The sequence below is a fragment of the Staurois parvus genome, unplaced genomic scaffold (assembly GCF_062004578.1).
Source record: "Staurois parvus isolate SC_StPar_1 unplaced genomic scaffold, SC_StPar_1.0 ptg000068l, whole genome shotgun sequence".
NCBI lineage: Eukaryota > Metazoa > Chordata > Amphibia > Anura > Ranidae > Staurois > Staurois parvus.
In genome coordinates, this window is record NW_028317864.1 from 4,495,001 (window position 1) to 4,514,180 (window position 19,180).

The following is a 19,180-nucleotide window of genomic DNA, read 5'->3' on the forward strand; positions in this document are numbered from 1 at the left end:
GTAGGAGCCGGACTATCTGCTCTGTAGCTAGATCCTAATTCATCAAACCATTGTCTAGGTGTGAATTCCCATTCACCTTTTGTTTTGGTCATCCAGCTTGCTGACCTAATTAACTTACTGTTTAGAGTGTTAAGTCTATTTCTGTATATAGCTGCGTTTGCATATGATCATGTGATCAGTGTCAGTGTGTATTGTATAAAAAGCCAGTTTGAGTTTAAAATAAAAAGTTCCATGTTCAGACAGACTGATGTCGTCTAGTCTTGTATGGTCAGCTGTGGTGTCTGTTGTTGGTGTTCGGACGGGGAAGCGGTATTTTAACGAAAGTACTCAAGCGCCGTCTGGGTTGGTTCCATTACAACTGCAGCCTAACGGCACCTATAGCATTTATGGTGTGCTACCGAAGCATTTACAATGTGTTAGCTGGGTATTGGAGGATAGACAGCGGAGGTTCCTGTATCCCAGAATGCAGTGAGATAATAGAGAAGGCACAGCAGCCACTTCCTTTTTGTACAGAGCAGCCGTGTGATAACACCATTTTGCTTCTGTGTGCGGGAAAAAGCATCAATCAGTCCGAAATACTGACAGTGCCAGGCAGGAGAAGAGGCATTGAACATTATTGCCAGTGGCAAAGCTTTTTGTTTCTGGAAAGTTGAGGTGGACCCAGCCAAGTGTCAAAGAGATCAAAGTTTAAGAAATCATCTAGCAGAGATTTCACCAAAATGTCTTCTATCACACCACAACCTACCAACGCCTCAAACATCATATCCTATACATCATATCCCACTAAGAGTTCAACAAGTTCATTGGCATTCATCAACACACCAAAAACACATCAAATACTATAGGCACGTTATTGAGCGTTGCTTTGTTCTTCAGAATCAACACATGTGTGAACAAGCTGTAAGGGACACAGGTTAAAAGCGAATTCCAAGATAACTGGGATAAACTGCTGCATACAGAAGAACTGGACACTAGCAAATGTAAAACAGTCAGAAAGGTATAACTCTCCACTCCCATCATGCTTCAGTTTCTTTCGTAATATTTTTAATGAATTAAAAGATATACATACATCTGTATATATATGTGTGTGTATATATATATATATATATATATATAAATAACAGTGGACACCAAGGCAAGCGAAAGAAAGTAGTTTCAAACTAGAAGCGTACATACCAAATACAAATAAGCCTCTTATATGTTACAATTACAATGGATAAAAGAGACAAAAAGGGAAACCAGGTGAGGGTGCCTTGATACCAACACGATCCGTTTGGAAAGCAATAAGTGCAATGCTCAACGATCAAGACGACAGAGAGTGAGCTACACAGACAAATATCTCAGAGATTTAACATGTATGGTATACTAAGTAGCACCTGAGATTGACCTGTATTCATATATAAGAATAAAGAGGGAGAAAAAGGGCCCAAAAGGCCTACTCAGGCACAAAAAAAATTAAAATAAAAGGCTATCCCATAGGCCAACAAATGGGTGAGAGGGTGATGTCCCAACCCTGGAAACACAAAGCATTGCAGCCACAAAATTACACCAGAAGTAGAACCAGAGGGCAATAAACAGGCCCTACTGGTGATGGATAACAAGAAAACAGGAAAAAGAAAGAAACAAGATAAGAATGAGAAGAAAAAGAGAAGAGAAGAGAAACAAAAGAGAAGAGGCCACAAAAGAGAAAAGTAAGCCCCACCCCTGGGAAGTCAAGGCCATCACAGGTAGATTAGACAAAAATTTTACAGGTCCAAAAAGCAGAAAGGCGGGCTCATCACTGGAAACTGACCAAACCAGGGTTGCCAAAGAAATTTATCCCAAGTGTTTGCAAGTATCGCTGTGAGCTTTACGCTCACCAAAGTCCCATGCACCTGTCGCTTCATCTCCTCAAAGGAGGCGAGACGTGTTTTCCACGCCTTCACAATGGTTTGTTTAGTGGCCATAAAAATGTGCATTGCCAGTGCGCGTTCTCATTTTGGTAGTTCTAATATATGCTTATGAAGTACGGCTCCCACAGATCCTTGCGTATATTAGAATGAAAGAGCGCATTGACCAATGTGTACACTTGAATCCACACCCGCTTAATTTTGCAGCATGTCCACCATATGTGCTTCATATTGCCAAGATCTGAACACTCCTGAATTCTCCGGTGCCAGAACGTTACACAAAGAGCGAAAAAGGGCCTCCCACATTTTGGGCCAATCCTTGGGGGACCGATTGGCCCCATCATGCTTCAGTTTCATGCAAAAGTAGTAGTAATAATAAGAATATAACAGAGGGGTAGGAACCGTGTCTCTTAAGCTGGCCATACATAGGTCAGTATTTTTCGATCAGTCATTGGGCTGACCAAAAAAAAAAAAAAAATAAACAGATTCCCCAAGGCCAGCTTTAACCTCCCTAGCGGTCTGATTATGTTTATATTTCAGTGCTCAAAGCGGTACCTTTTTTTGCACGGAAATATGTATTTTTTTTTTTATTGTAGGCTGTAATTTTTAGGAATAACTCACTGAAATCTGTCCGAATAAGAGTCTAGTAAACATCCTAGCCCTGTATGTTAACATTTAAAACACAATCATAAATTATAATCTAATAATCATAAAAAATAATATAATAATAAATTTAATTCAATAATATAATCAAACCAAAAAGACTGAAATTTGAAATATAGCTCCAAGTTCGCACATCACTGAGCAAATTTGCAAAATCGTTTTCAGTGTCTGATGACGAATTTCCTCACGAATCATTATCACTCAATTCTGCAAGTGGTTCTGATTTACTATCGCTGTTCTCTATCCGGTCTAAAACAGATTTTGACCTAAAGGGACGCTTTCTGGACGCCATGGACATTTCTCGGTTTCCAGGCAGAAATAACAGTAAAAATGCAGGCAGGGCACAGGACAAAGCACTCGGGACAAAATGTATGTGAAATGGTTTGATACAGTAATGTTTTACTATGTGATTTTAGTGAATGTCACTTTTTGTCATTTTCAAATTTCCCGCCGTTCTGTCCCCGTACGTCCGACGTCGCAGGGGACGGAACCCAGAAGACAGATGCCGGCATCCGCCGGAGGACAATACAGGGGACACTGCAGGAGGGACATCGCGGGAGCGCAGTACAAGGTAAGAGAAGAACAGATCCCGGAGCAACGCCGCATGGTAAGCCCGAGTGTAGCTTGGGGTTACAGCTTGTGGTACTGAAACTTTACCCCGAGCTACACTCGGGAATACCGCCAGGGAGGCTACTGAACTTCAAGAGAAGGATTTTTTGGCAAGATTTCTGTTATCTTAATTGTTTATCAAGGTACACAGGGTCAGAAGGAAGTCTGAGATAATGGGATGTCCAAAAGTAGTGAAACTTAGAGGTAAGCACCACAACAAAGTGTTAAGAAGCCAGGAAAACAACATAGTGAAAAATGGGGCTGCTTTCAGCTCAAATAGATGCTTAAAAGAACCCTATGTGAACAGAAGTACAGGTGGCAGCCTTGTGCGTGATAATGAAAAGCACAAGAAGAATTTTCTGATCTAGTGCAAAGTGCCTTGACAGGACATGGTGGACCTTTTTGCCTCAAGCCTATAGGTTTGAATGATGAGCTGCCCCAAAAAAGGTGGAATGAGTGGCAGGCTGCCCCTCATGGAGATCCCCAAGTATGACAAGGAATCATTCAGCCTGGAAGATGATGTGGCCAAGATATAAACCCAAACAGCTCGTGCTACATTCATACTATGGAGGAAGTAGGACAGAAAAATGGAAGAATAATGCAGTGCCCTGGTTAAAGTGAATGGAAACCACCACCTTGAAGGAAAGACACTCTAGGCTTAGGATTTAACATGTCCTCAAATCAGTCACAGAGTAGAACTGTGGCTCTGATAGAACTGAGGTAACAGCAGGAGGGGCTTAAATGAATATGGTTAAATAAAATGTAAGCCTATTCTGCTCTGGACCAAAAGTAACGCACCGGTTACATGCCAAACTCATACACTGCATTGTTATTTACTATATTATAAGCCTTTCTTACTGCACAGTAGAATTCAGTAAAAAAAAAAATATATGGTGAAATAAGCTGGACACTTTAGAACACAGATGTACAGATTAATAAATACCTCTCAAGACTTCCAGGTCTCCAGGTTCCTGCTTGTGTGACAAGGGGACAGACCAGAGAGACTGGATCAACTATGGACCCACCAAGCCATTTAACAACAAGGGAAGAACATGTGAGCGGCTTCTCTTCTGTGTTTAGTGTGTGCAGCAGCAATTACAGTCTCACTTGGCAACAGGCACTTTTCCAGGTGAATGAGACATATAACTGGTGCATGCCTCCAAGATTTGGCTAATGGATATAAACAACGGGGGTGTTAACCGGAAAAAAATTGCATGTGTAGTAACAGCAGTATTGCCATATCCCAGACCCCAATAATGCACCTTACTAGCACTATTGAGATGATGTGTGGTTGATGAAATGTAGTGGTTACCACCAAGAATTGGAATACCTGCATAACTAATGTGTCTATATTACCCATAGTAGGGTCGTGTCTGCTTATGGAAAAAGAAACAGAAAGCATTGAGTCACAAATACAGAAAGATCATCAAAACCCTGGTGGGTTTACTCAAACTGTGAAAGCAGCAACTCACCAAGGAAAAATTCAGTAACCCATAGCAGCCAATCAGAATTTACTTTATTAAATTCAGCCTAGCACAAATTAGATATTGCTACCTATATTTAGTACATTTTGCACTTAGTGCTTCACTTCTTTAATAAGCTATGCTCAAAACACTTCATTTACAGTGGCAGTATAAAGTATGTGACACAGCTGAATTACCTGATTTTTTTGCAGTAATTTGCCATTAAATGTGTTACTCAAGGGTTCTTTTTTACCTCATTGAGGTATCTGCATTGTGCCTTGAGAGTCATCTTGGCTGGGTGCCCACTTCTAGGAAGAGTAGCCACAATACCAAACAGTCTCCATTTATAGACAATTTTGTCTGTCAACTGAAGGATAACTAAAACACTTTGCGATTGCTTTCCAGCCTTAAGCAGATCAACTACACTCGATCGCATGTCTTCAGAGAGCTCCATTTTGTGAGGCATGGATCACTCACAAAACGTCTCCATTCTTCCCTGGTAGCCTCTTCTCATAGCAGGACTTTTCCTGCATCTCCATTCCACATCAGGAATTCATTAACCTCCATTCCAACAGACATATCTTACAACTACTTCTGTACTCCTACAGCACAAGTACTACTGTCAAATTCTCCAATGTCTAGAAGTCTACATAAAAAGACTGCAAAACTAGAATTGGAAAGATTCCTTTAATAAAAGTAACTATGTCCAAAAACCACCAAAATAAAAAGGAATCAATAAGCCCAAAACTTCCAATTTAATGTCTGGTAGATGATGGAAGTGATCTTAATTATGTAGTTACATAAAACTCCTGGATGAAGTCTAATATCAGAATTTGCAAAGTGACAAGAAAAAGCTGAAAAGTAGCAATGAATATAAAGTAAAAGAAATGTATTAGCATTTCTACTCACCTCTATGCTGCCACCTCCCATCCTGCTACTGAAGTCATTGCGTAACCCTCTGAAATCAGCCTGGTCCTTTTCTCTGATGATCTCTAGTACCAACTCTCTTGCTTGCTAAAAAATAAAGTCAGTAACTTACATTTAAAAATGAAAGAGGTTCAGTGTGGCACTAGTAATTTTATATCTGGTAGAAAATGGAGGGCTAAGTCACCCGATGGTTTTCTGTATCTCTCAGGGATGCTATTGGTGAGATCTCTGCGCTGAGTTTCTGGCTCTGTTCACCTGCTATGGCCATTAGGGCCTATATTGATGGGCTTTGGGTCTGTGTTGAGCGCATTTATTGACATCAGTTTGTGACTGCTCTGAGATCATTCAGAATTCATTACCAAGTGTAAATGATCTCCTTCTGACCTACAAGCAGGTTCTGCATTCCCGTAGACTTGTATGGGAAAACAAAACCCACTTGATGAGGACAAAAGCCTATCAACAGTTCCTTATCAGCACTCTCTCACACTGTTACAGTAGCGAGCAATGAACATATGCAATGCCACCGTTTATTTTGAACGGCACCCCAACACACATCCAGAATGCAGATGTGTTACAGTGTACTGCACTGCCAAAAAATGCAGCAAGACCTATTTCTTTATGTGTCAAGTTACATTAAAAACCATTCCTTTTGAAAAGGCTGCCTAACACCATGCACTAAAATGCATGAAAACGCATGCGCTGTAATGCCATGCATTCTGGTGTGAATGTGTCCTTAGGGGTTTCCCACTCTCCCCTTGTATCTTTTATTTAGTTTATATTAAAACACAACCAAAGAAGCTGGAACACACAGAAATGACTGGGAATGCTCAAAAGTTCCAGAGACAAGAACAGTAATTAATTAGAGCAGGGAAATTTCACTGTTTGAGCCCCCAAGACATAGAAAAAAAAAACAGTTATCAGGGGCAAACTTAGCTAGGCTCTACCTATAACCAAATCTTCACTTTCGGGCCTTATTTAAACAGTTTATTATACCAGAACATGTCCTTTAAAAAAAAAAAAAGAAAACAAAACACAAATGCAAAGCAAAAAAGCTTTGATGATTGATAAGCAGCGGGACAGTGAAGGCTTATATGTAGAGGGCTATTTATGAAATGATTATGTATGTTGGAACATCTATGAAACATTACCTTGATGTTACATGCAAAGTACATGCATTGCTGCGTTACTTAAAACATATGAAGCATTCGTGTTACATAGTTAGAAATAAGACACTAGTAAAACTAGCTCAACCAATAAACAAAAAAAAAAAACAAACAAAACAAAAAATAAATTAAAAAAAAAACAAAACACACCACATACACACACAGAAAACCTCCATATACACTATTCTATACCCACAGTTGATCCAGATAGACAAAAAAAAACAAAAACACCACATGGTTGAATTAGCTCCAGTGGGGGGAAAAAAATCCATTCTGATCCCTCTGAAGGCAATCTGATATTCCCTGGAGCAACTCTTCCTGGTGTTATTACCTATAAATCAGTATACAATTATATTTTGTGGATTTAGAAATGCTCTTTTATAAAAGCAATCTACTGAGCTGGCCAGAACTATTTCTTGAGGGAGTCTATTCCACAGTTTCACAGCACTTACTGTGAAGAAGCCTTTCCCTACGCGGAGGCCTCTTCCTCCAAATGTAAACCATGCCCCCTTGTTCTCTGTAATGAACTGAAAGTGGAGCACTCTAAACCAAGTTCATTGTATGGGCCTCTTACAGTATATATTTATACAAAGTGATCATACCCCATTATATGCCACTTTTCAAGAGAGAATAAATTCATTTCCTCTGATCTTTCCTCATAACTGAGCTCCTAAATGCCTCTTGTCAATTTGGTTGCCCTTCTCTGCACTTTCTCTAGGTCCCAGGACTTGGAGGACCTTTGGATATAAGCCAGGTACTTTAATTACCTTTACTTTGTCTTAATGTTTCTGAGCTATGTCAATTTTGAGTCATCGTGAATCATTTGGTGCGATGTTACTGCAATCTCCATTAAGGGCTCAAGCGCCATGTATACACAGAGCTGAAGAAGGAATTTAATAAATTTGCCTTCTCTATGTCCCTAGTAATCAACTCAAAATGATTTCGTAAAGAGCCTACATGCTCAGACCTGACCTTTTTACTGTTAATATATTTTAACCTGTCATTCGTTTAGAATTTTTGCTGCCTCGATTACCTTTTGACATTTTCTATTATGTGCTTTGTAACTTTCAAATCAAGAGTGTTCCTAAGGCCCTTGCATACACTTAATAGTGGCTCACGATCAAAAAGAAAGGCCTATGGAACACATGCTTCTCATATTTTCCTCAATAGCATCTCTGATGCAGACATGCATCAGCATTCATGCAAGTTAAGGTATGTGCCCTTATATAGCGCATGTGCAAACCATTTTACCTAAATTCTAACTCCTCCCCAAAACACACACACACACTATATACATACATATATATATATATATATATATATATATATATATATATATATATATATATATATATATATATATATATATATATACACATACACATATACACACACACACACACACACACACGCACTCATATACATACACACACACATACATACGCACACACAGTGCATCCAGAAAGTATTCACAATGCTTAACTTTTGCCACATTTTATGTTACAGCCTTATTCCAAAATGGATTACATTCATTTTTTTCTTCAACATTCTATAAACAATACCCCATAATGGCAACGTAAAATAATTTCATTTTGAAATCTGTGCAATTTATTAAAAAACAAAAAAAACATGTACATAATAAGTATTTACAGCCTTTGCCATGACACTCAAAATTGAGCTCTGGTGCATCCTGTTCCCACAACTTGATTGGAGTCCACCTGTGGGAAATTCAGTTGATTGGACATGATTAGGAAAGGCATAAACCTGTCTATATAAGGTCCCACAGTTAACAGTGCATGTCAGAGCACAAACCAAGCCATGAAGTCCAAGGAATTGTCCACAGACCTCTGAGACAGGATTGTATCAAGGCATAGATCTGGGGAGGGTACAGAAAAATTTCTGCAGCATTCAAGGTCCCAATGAGCACAGTGGCCTCCATCATCCGTAAATGGAAGAAGTTTGGAACAACCAGGAATCTACCTAGAGCGGGCTACCTGGCCAAAATGAGCGATCGAGGGCGAAGAGCCTTAGCCAGGTAGGTAACCAAGCATCCGATGGTCACTCTGTAAGAGCTTCAGAATTTCTCTGTGGAGAGAGAAGAACCTTCCAGAAGAACAACCATCTCTGCAGCACTCCACCAATCAGGCCTGTATGGTAGAGTGACCAGATGGAAGCCACTCCTCAGTAAAAGGCAAATGGCAGCCTGGAGTTTACCAAAAAGGCACCTGAGAGACTCTCAGACCATGAGAATCAAAATTCTCTGGTGAGATGAAACAAAGATTGAACTCTTTGGCCTGAATGCTAAGTGTTATGTCTGGAGGAAACCAGGCACCACTCACCACCTGGTCAATACCATCCCTACAGTGAAGCATGGTGGTGGCAGCATGCTGTGGGGATGTTTTTCAGCGGCAGGAACTGGGAGACTAGTCAGGATCGAACGAAAGATGAATGCAGCAATGTACAGAGACATCCTTGATGAAAACCTGTTTCAGAGCGCTTTGGACCTTAGACTGGGGTGACGGTTCATCTTTCAACAGGACAACGACCCTAAGCACACAGCCCACATAACAAAGGAGTGGCTACGGGCCAACTCTGTGAATGTCCTGGAGTGGCCTAGACACTTGAACCCGTTTGAACATCTCTGAAGAGATCTGAAAATGGCTGTGCACCGACGCTTCCCATCCAACCTGATAGAGCTTGAGAGGTACTGCAAAGAAGAATGGGAGAAATTTCCCAAAAATAGGTGTGCCAAGCTTGCAGCATCATACTCAAAATGACCTGTGGCTGTACTTGGTGCTAAAGGTGCTTCAACAAAGTATTGAGCAAAGGTGGTGAATACTTAGTCAGGCCATAAATATTGGGACATTGACACAATTCTAACATTTTTGGCTCTATACACCGCCACAATGGATTTGAAATGAAACAAACAAGATGTGCTTTAACTGCAGACTGTCAGCTTTAATTTGAGGGTATTTACATCCAAATCAGGTGAACGGTGTAGGAATTACAACAGTTTGCATATGTGCCTCCTACTTGTTAAGGGACCAAAAGTAATGGGACAATTGGCATCTCAGCTGTTCCATGGCCAGGTGTGTGTTATTCCCTCATTATCCCAATTACAATGAGCAGATAAAAGGTCCAGAGTTAATTTCAAGTGTGCTATTTGCATTTGGAATCTGTTGCTGTCAACTCTCAAGATGAGATCCAAAGAGCTGTCACTATCAGTGAAGCAAGCCATCATTAGGCTGAAAAAACAAAACAAACCCATCAGAGAGATGGGAAAAACATTAGGCGTGGCCAAAACAACTGTTTGGCACATTCTTAAAAAGAAGGAACGCACCAGTGAGCTCAGCAACACCAAAAGACCTGGAAGACCACGGAAAACAACTGTGGTGGATGACCGAAGAATTCTTTCCCTGGTGAAGAAAACACCCTTCACAACAGTTGGCCAGATCAAGAACACTCTCCAGGAGGTAGGTCTATGCGTGTCAAAGTCAACAATCAAGAGAAGACTTCACCAGACTGAATACAGAGGGTTCACCACAAGATGGAAACCATTGGTGAGCCTCAAAAACAGGAAGGCCAGATTAGAGTTTTCCAAACGACATCTAAAAAAGCCTTCACAGTTCTGGAACAACATCCTATGGACAGATGAGACCGAGATCAACTTGTACCAGAGTGATGGGAAGAGAAGAGTATGGAGAAGGAAAGGAGCTGCTCATGATCCTAAGCATACCACCTCATCAGTGAAGCATGGTGGTGGTAGTGTCATGGCGTGGGCATGTATGGCTGCCAATGGAACTGCTTCTCTTGTATTTATTGATGATGTGACTGCTGACAAAAGCAGCAGGATGAATTCTGAAGTGTTTCGGGCAATATTATCTGCTCATATTCAGCCAAATGCTTCACAACTCATTGGACGCCGCTTCACAGTGCAGATGGACAATGACCCAAAGCATACTGCAAAAGCAACCAAAGAGTTTTTTAAGGGAAAGAAGTGGAACGTTATGCAATGGCCAAGTCAATCACCTGACCTGAATCCGATTGAGCATGCATTTCACTTGCTGAAGACAAAACTGAAGGGAAAATGCCCCAAGAACAAGCAGGAACTGAAGACAGTTGCAGTAAAGGCCTGGCAGAGCATCACCAGGGATGAAACCCAGCGTCTGGTGATGTCTATGCGTTCCAGACTTCAGGCTGTAATTGACTGCAAAGGATTTGTAACCAAGTATTAAAAAGTGAAAGTTTGATTTATGATTATTATTCTGTCCCATTACTTTTGGTCCCTTAACAAGTGGGAGGCAAATATACAAACTGTTGTAATTCCTACACCGTTCACCTAATTTGGATGTAATACCCTCAAATTAAAGCTGACAGTCTGCAGTTAAAGCACATCTTGTTCGTTTCATTTCAAATCCGTTGTGGTGGTGTATAGAGCCACAAATGTTAGAATTGTGTCGATGTCCCAATTTATTAACCTGACTGTATGTACACGTGGGTTTTTTAGTTTAATTTTAATAAATTGCACAGATTTCAAAACTAACTTCTTTCACATTGTCATTATGGGATATGGTTTGTAGAATGTGGAGGAAAAAAATTAATTTAATCCATTTTGGAATAAGGCTGTAACATAACAAAATGTGGTAAAAGTTCAGCGCTGTGAATACTTTCTGGATGCCCTGTGTTTGTGTATGTAAGTGGGGGGCTGGACGACTACATTTCTGATTGATTATATAGCTCTGTGAGGTCGTTAAAGAATTTTACCTCACTTCCTGACTCAGTAGCAATCGCCTAACTCCGTTTTTCATCCAGCTATCAGAGGGAAAAAGACACAGTACACTCATGATAAAGGTTCTAATCCTCCCCTCAATTCTCCATTTCCTTTACCACTGGAGAACTTTCCCATCACTTCCTGTCCTAATGTAGACAGGTAATCGAAAAAAAATAAAAAGGATTTTGAGGTGGAATTGGGCTTTAATTCCACATTCACTACAGCGGTTTTCTGGTCATAAAACAGTAGGTAATAAGGGGTACTATATTGAAAGTATTTTTTTAACTCAAAAAGCAATGTGTGGATACATTTAATGACTTTTAACCTATAGAAAAAAAAGGAATTTACAGCTTGTTTTCATCATCAAATCTTAAAATTATACTAAAGGCTTAGATTTAAAAAAAACAAAAACAAAAAAACACAACATGTATATACTTTCTTGCTGTGTGCAGTGGTTTTGCAAAGAGCAGCCTGGATCCTCCTCTTCTCAGGTTCTCCGCCGGCACTCCTGGCCCCTCCCTCCTGTCAGGTGCCCCACAGCAAGCAGCTTGCTATGGAGGCATCCGACCAGGTGCGTTCCCAAGCCGCTGCTCCATGTGTCCATTCACACATGGAGCAGCGGCTCAGCCTCGTCCCCTCTCCTCATTGGCTCACTGGCTGTGATTGACAGCAGCAGGAGCCAATGAGGAGAGGAAGTCCTGGGAGAGCGGAGACTCCAGTGTACATCACTGGATCGAGAGGGGGCTTAGATCATTATTAGGGGGGCTGAGGGGGATGCTGCACAGAAAAGGTTTTTTACCTTCATGCATAGAATGTGCATTTATTATTTTTTGTTTCTGGAGGCTCTAAAACATTGCACCAGCGATCAGTAGACTGCTGGTGCCATGCAGGACACCCTCTGACCTGTCACTGTATCTGTTTGTTCATATATCCTATACAGGCAAGCAAATATCTACTGACAGGAAGGCTCAATTTACTACCACAGTGCTCCACAGCGCCTTGGTAGTCTATTGACAACTACATGCCAAAAGCCGCAAAGGCTGTAGGAACTTACACTGTTCGCATTCACAGAACATTGTGAATGGGTGATGCAGCTGGATGGGCTGAGCCCCGTGCGGCCATTTTTTTTTAATTGGGACAACTAGTGGGGAGGAGAAGGTCCCCTGCTAGCTATCCCAACGGGGATCAAGGAGGTGCAGGGGCCACTCCGATCTCAACCTGTTACACCTTGAATATGGGTGTATCGTGTAACATGTTACTAAAGGTGAACTTATCCTTTAAAAACATGTTACTACTATATCAAGCTGCCATGTTGGCAGCAGCACAATGGATATCCAGAATTCTGCTCTCACAAGAAATTCAATGGTTTGGATTGACAGCTCTTCCCCAACCTTTAAAGGGCCCACTCACACTAGAATGCAGTGGGGAAACCCACATTCCATGCGGGTTTCCCACACCGCATTCACAATGCATTGATCTGAAGCAAGGTGTCAGTGCAATGCTAACGACACCCCAAATGCAAGTTGCAAATGCAGTGCATTTGCCTGTACTGGATCAGCGAGTTTACAAAACTAGTGCATGCACTACTTTTGGTGTGGTGCGATTTCAGCCAATTCAAAATTAATAGACTGAAATCGCACAGAATTGCATGTGCAATTCCTAGTGTGAATGGGCCCTAAAATGTGCACAAGAAACAAAGCCCAATAACCCAAGCCTTAGTGTCATCCCACCTGCCAGGTTTGCTCTTGCAAGTAAATCCAATGCCTACTCCACATGTAAAAGTAGGCAGTGCCCCCATTCACTTCGTGTGCTGCTGCATCTGCGATCAATGTTCATATTTGCCAGCACACCAGGGATCATCAATGTTGTCTTTAATGCTATTTTGATAGAATGATAACATCACAAAGAAAAGGTGCAATATTTCGGAGCCACGCAGGGCCCCTTCATCATCCCATGCCCGACGAAGGGGCCCTGCGCAACTGAAACGTTGCACCTTTTCTTTGTTTTCTGATCATTCTGCAATAAAAATAGCTTTTTGGACAACATTGGTGATCCATGGAGTATACAACTATGAACATTGATCTTTAATGGTTCCGGTTTCTAGCTGGATGTTGCTGCAGAACTGCTGCTTTTGAGCTGAACATGTGAAATGGGAATATTGCCATAATCGGCTGCATCTGAGGTCACACCATCGTGTCATCATTGCGCACAGCATCTTCTGCTCTGACTCAAAGTTACAACATTCACCATCCATACTGCTCTGACCCCCTTGAGCCTTTTCCTTTGTGTCCACATTCTGGCTTGCTCTAATGATACTTGTGCAACGCTTTCTGTAAGGTGCTGCAATCCATCCCACCATGGGAATCCTCAGAGATGTAAGTGCTCAGATCTTAGACTTCGTAACCTCTAAGGGAAGATTCTTCCTTTCCTTCTCCCATACCGCAGTTGGAAAATAAAAGGGAGAATATACAATATATCGGCTGCTTTTAGGGAGACGACACAAGTTTTGAGTTCAGGAACTTTTTAATTTTTGTCTATACATTAGGTTTCCTGTAATCTCCCATAAAGTATCAGACAGAAGAGGAAGGGACAGCACTAGAGGCCAGTCAGTTCCACTACAGTTGCAAAGAAAAAAAAAACAAAAAGACAGCCATCTGAAATCAGGAGTTGCTGTTTAATGGTATCGGAAAACGTGATGTCACTGACTTGGCTATGCTGCTTGGCAAGGCTGCCTGGATCACTGTCTGAACAGAATTACAATTTTTTTTCTTATTGCAGGTAAGACCATACACAAATATAAAGTTGCTTATCTAGAGTTCAGCTTTCAGTAATTAAAGCTCTTCTATTGGTCAGGCTCACAAAGCTCACACACCTGCACTTTGAAAGGGTCTCCTGTGATCCGAAGGGGTTTGTCTGCACCTGTTGGTAATGGGCCATCTTGGATCATGATCATTTTAACACCAGTCCTCTCCTGCAACATGAGAGCAAGTGTCATGAAATGAGATGTTTAAGAAGTGACAGACAGACAGCCATCAGACAGACAAATGTCACCTAGGTAATGGTCACCATACAGCTTAATCAAAAAAATCTACGAAGGCTCCATGAAGCCAACACTTTAAAATGAACCTAATCTCTAATGGCACAAAGCTATGTTAACAGTACATATAGAGACTAATTAAAAAAAAAAAAAAAAAAAAAGATGAAGTACTCCACTTTCATGACCTGCTTCAGGTTTTCAAAACCATTAAAAAAAACCTGAGACATTTGACCATGTGATCTGCGCTTAACTGGATCAGCCAGTCTTTGACCATGTGACCAAACGCCTAGGCCTTTTGTTTTTAATGGAAGAAGTACTGTAGAGAGCCTGGAGTAGAATTTTTACCAGGAAAAGTATTTCACTTTTCTAATACTTTGTATAAATAATAGCAAGACATAACCTAATCCTATTTAAAGTAAGCATGCTTTGCCTATGAAGGGCAATGCAACAAGTTCACTAACACCATCTTCACCAGCTACACACACTCACCTTTCCTTTGCTCCCCCTGCACTTCATTCATCCCTTAAAGCGGAGGACACTACCCATTCCCATGGGACAGCGTTGGGCCAAGTACCAGTACTGTCACGTGTGGGAGGAGATATAACCAGGGGCATCTAAAGGCCCAGAAAAAATGTTACTCATAACAGATTAACAAAGTATTGGGGGACTAAAGGAGAATGTAAATTGCCTGACTGGTAGGGGGCCATTAAAGTAAACCTATTGATGTGCCCCGTAGGCTACAGCTGACTATTCCTAATCCACAAATGAGAGTAAATCCCCATTCTAAGCAGCTGTCCTCATTGGAATCCCCACTGGAAGATTTCTTCTCCATCCCTGCTTTGGTGACACAAGATTTTATATTTCCCTTCCCATACAAAACTGGCCAGGGGTTCTAAACCTTCCCTACAACTTTTTTTTTTAAAAAAGCTTACACTATAGAAACACTAAAGCTTCAACCAAATACAGTTTATACTTAATCCTAAGGCTTCATTTACACAGGTGCACTGATCTGTACACCCATGCGAAGGGGCTATATTCACTCACATGGGATGCGTCAGTGTTCTGTACAAACCTGTGCAGGCAGTCAAATCAATGACAGGCCGTCAGCTGCATGGACCTGCAGGGATCTCCACACACATCCTTGAGTGTATATCCACATCTGTCGATGCACAGATAAGGACACAGGCTGTTCTTATCCATGCATCAGACCTACACAAATAGGCCTGAGGTAAACAATATGTGCTAAGATTTTAGAAACCTTAATTTTAGGTATAAATATGTAATTATACATGTACACATGGGTTGCCATATTTGCCGAAAACAGGTTCTGCTTCCAGATTTGCAGTGCTAAAATAATGGTTATGATTTACTACTGCTCATAAAGCAAATCTATGAGTTGTTCAACCTACTAAAAACAATGCACTCTATGTGTGGCAGATATCTCGGCAGCTATTAAGCAGGAATCAGGGTAAGAGATGTGTCTACTGATTATTCTATAAATCTCTGTATTTAAGCACAATAACAAACCTAGAAAAGAGCATGGATGTTCAGCTGGCCATAGATGCATCCAAAAATTGGCAGGTTCAGAAGGGACTGGCTGAATTTTCTATTCATCTATGACTGTTCCCATTAGAGAGGAGTCGATCTAATGATCAACTCCTTTTGAACAGGACTACAGGTCTTGCAGCACTGATCAGTGTATTCTAACAGAGGACATGTCCCCGCTGTCAAAATACAATAGCTCAGCAGGGAGGATTCCCACATTCACCTTGTAGGTTTGGAAGAGGAATCTGCTCAGTGTTTTTTTTAATAAGCTCAATGGCCAATCTAAAAAAAACAAAAACACAAAATAACTGATCAATGTATGGAAAGCTTAAGAGTGGAAAGTTGTATAAAAAAAATGAATATTTAACACCTAAAAAATACACATTACTGTCCTTTTAAACCCTTAAAAACAAATCCTAAATGAAACCTCAGCCCTTAACACTATGATAATCCCTTTAGATCCATACTTACCTTGTTGCATCCCTCCCAACACCAAAAAAAGTCCAGCTCTTGTGCAAAAAAGTAGCAGCACCAACATGCCATGCCCAAACCAACTGATTCCAAATTTAAAAAACCTGAAGTTAATTAACTTTCTACAAATCAACAATTTGGAGTGCAATTCCCACTGTAGAGGATTTGTTTTCTTACAAGGAATGGGTAAAATTTAAAGTACCTTATTTTTAACCGTTTCACCATAGTAACCTAAGTGTGCGAGGGCTTACCTGTCCATCAGCTTCAAGAAAGCAATACATTGTAGCCATTAATCAAATCAGTGACATTTTGAGTACCTGTCTAATGCGCGTTAAGAGTGACTTCTTACGCTTATTTTGCAGATTGCTTATCACATAACTGGAACTAGCGATTAATATCAGTCACTCGCCTGCTTGGAGCTGCATTTATACTATGCATTCTAAATGACAGTTTTCATTTTTTTTTTTTTTTAAGCTAAAACAGAGGAGGAACTAAAATAGAAATTTAAGAAATAAAAAGCACTTTTAAAAGGTACTGAGGTACTGGGAATTAAGTGCTAATTAGCAGCAGTCTGCACTCTTCTGAATATTAACATCCCACAAAGAAATGTTCCACACTGAGTATAATTACACACACTTATACCTGCTGCAGAGCTAAACTATTAGCAAAATGGTATGGATGAGGAAAAGGGCAATGGGGGGGGGGGGGGGTGCTGATAATGGACCCAAGGATAAAAGTCACATTAACCCATGCTGTGCTGGAGTTTTTTTGGCAAAACATGGGACAGGACCTTTTACCTGCAGCTGTTTGATGGTCTCTCCCCCCTTGCCAATAACTAAGCCAACTTTGGATGCAGGGATGAGGATCTCTTGGACAGTGCTGTTGCCATCCATTTCATTGTGAAAACCAGGCCCATTTCGACAGCGGTCCACGATTTGACCTAAGAGACGCTTTGCTTGCCTGTAGGGTTAAGAGATAATTGCATTCAGCTGAGTACAGTAAATATTAAAGTACAAAAACCCTGATGCTATCTTTCAGATATCACCCTGCTAGAATAAAAAATAAATAAATTTCGGAAGCGAGAAATCCGATACAGGCAACACTTTTCCTGGATTCCTTGGGCTCATGCATACTGAGCATTAAATCTCGATGTATTAGACTTCAGCATTTAGGTGCAGCCGGAAGGCACAGTCCAGCCCCACTGCCAGAAGCCTGGTAAACACTTTGGAAAGCTGCAGTAGCTGGACGGTAGAGTGAAAGCCATCAATGTTTAGGGCTGTGTGTGCCCATGGGTGAATGATCGAAACGTAAACTGCATGCGTTCTGGGCATTCCCCCTGAGTGCATACCTGCTGCCAGAGGCCCCTGGAAGAGCCTGAAAGGGAAAGACAGGTACACCAATCAGTTGTTTACAAGACAATGCATGGTGGCCAAATAGCCAACAGCAAAGCCAGCACATTGCAACTGGGAGTGGGGGGCCTGTGCCTAAATAAATTTCAGCATTTACCTGCATAGGAACTTGCACTGTGTTTGCATTTGAAGGAACTTCAAGGATTTACTCAAGGGCAACATAACTGTATTGCAAGTGTAAAGGGTAAGAGAAAACATAACTTTCATCTCCTTTTGAAGGCTGCAATTCCCCCTGGGCTCAACAGTCACTCAGCATCTCAGAACACCATGAAGGGCTTGTTCACACCATAGTGCAGAGACTTCAGTTTTTCTGCACCCACTCTGCAAGGGCACAATGAAATCAATTGTTCTCTATGTGCACTGTTCACTGCACAACACTAGTAGCACGTGCAGATTTGTTTCTGTGCAGGAATCTGCAATGTGTATAAAATTCACTGACGCGCGCATGAAAACTGATGTAAACAGATGTCTCTGCAAGTGAAATCTGCATGTCCGTTTCCATCAGTTTTTCTGCACCATGGTGTGAACAAGCCTTAACCCCTTGGCACTGGCACCTCCCGGCCCTTTAAGAGTTTCAGAAGTTGGGAGGCAGGGCAGGGTTTTAGGGTCATGTGACCGCCGTGATTCGCTGTCACGGCGGTCACATGATCAGGAAAGGTCTTTCCGTGAATACCGGACATGTGTGCTGGGAGCGCGCAGGGCTCGTGCTCTCAGCACATATGTTTTTCCTAATTGCACGCAAATGTCCTGCCGCTCGGCATCAAGACCCAGAAGCCGGGAGGCCGCACATTTGCGTACGGCCGGCGCCAAGAGGTTAAGGCCTAGTTCACACCACAAGTGCAGAAAAACTGATGGAAACCGACACGCAGATTTCACTTGCAGAGACATCACTTTTAACGCGCACTCCAATGAGTATTATACACGTTGCAGATTCCTGCACAAGAAAAATATGTAGGATACTACTGTTGTGGTGTGAACATTACACATAGAGAACAATTGATTTTCTGCATAGGGCACAACAAAAACTGAAGTCTCTCCACCATGGTGTGAACAAGTCTTAAAAGGTAACATTACATTCTGTCACAGTCCTAGCGCTATCCAGCTATGTAAACAAAAGGAAGGGAGCTTAAAATCACCCATCCAAAATAAACTAACCCTTTCACAAAGGGCAGTGCCTCTAGCCGATCCCTTCTCTGTAGTACATCACTTGCTTTAAAACTGTAGTTGCACTTT

At 41.3% G+C, this 19,180-nt stretch overlaps 1 protein-coding gene across 2 annotated transcripts in view; it reads right to left on the reverse strand.

Moving 5' to 3' along the window:
• FUBP3 (far upstream element binding protein 3) overlaps positions 1 to 19,180 on the reverse strand; it is a 142,818-nt gene that overhangs the window by 60,077 nt on the left and 63,561 nt on the right. The window contains exons 7-9 of one of the 2 annotated variants that reach the window (XM_089669037.1): positions 17,336 to 17,498; positions 14,358 to 14,456; positions 5,534 to 5,638 (exon numbers count right to left, since the gene is read on the reverse strand). In XM_089669037.1, coding sequence (XP_089525163.1) covers positions 5,534 to 5,638; positions 14,358 to 14,456; positions 17,336 to 17,498 — 367 coding nt within the window. The remainder of the gene's footprint in view (positions 1 to 5,533; positions 5,639 to 14,357; positions 14,457 to 17,335; positions 17,499 to 19,180) is intronic. The other variant, XM_089669038.1, reaches the window with a different exon arrangement.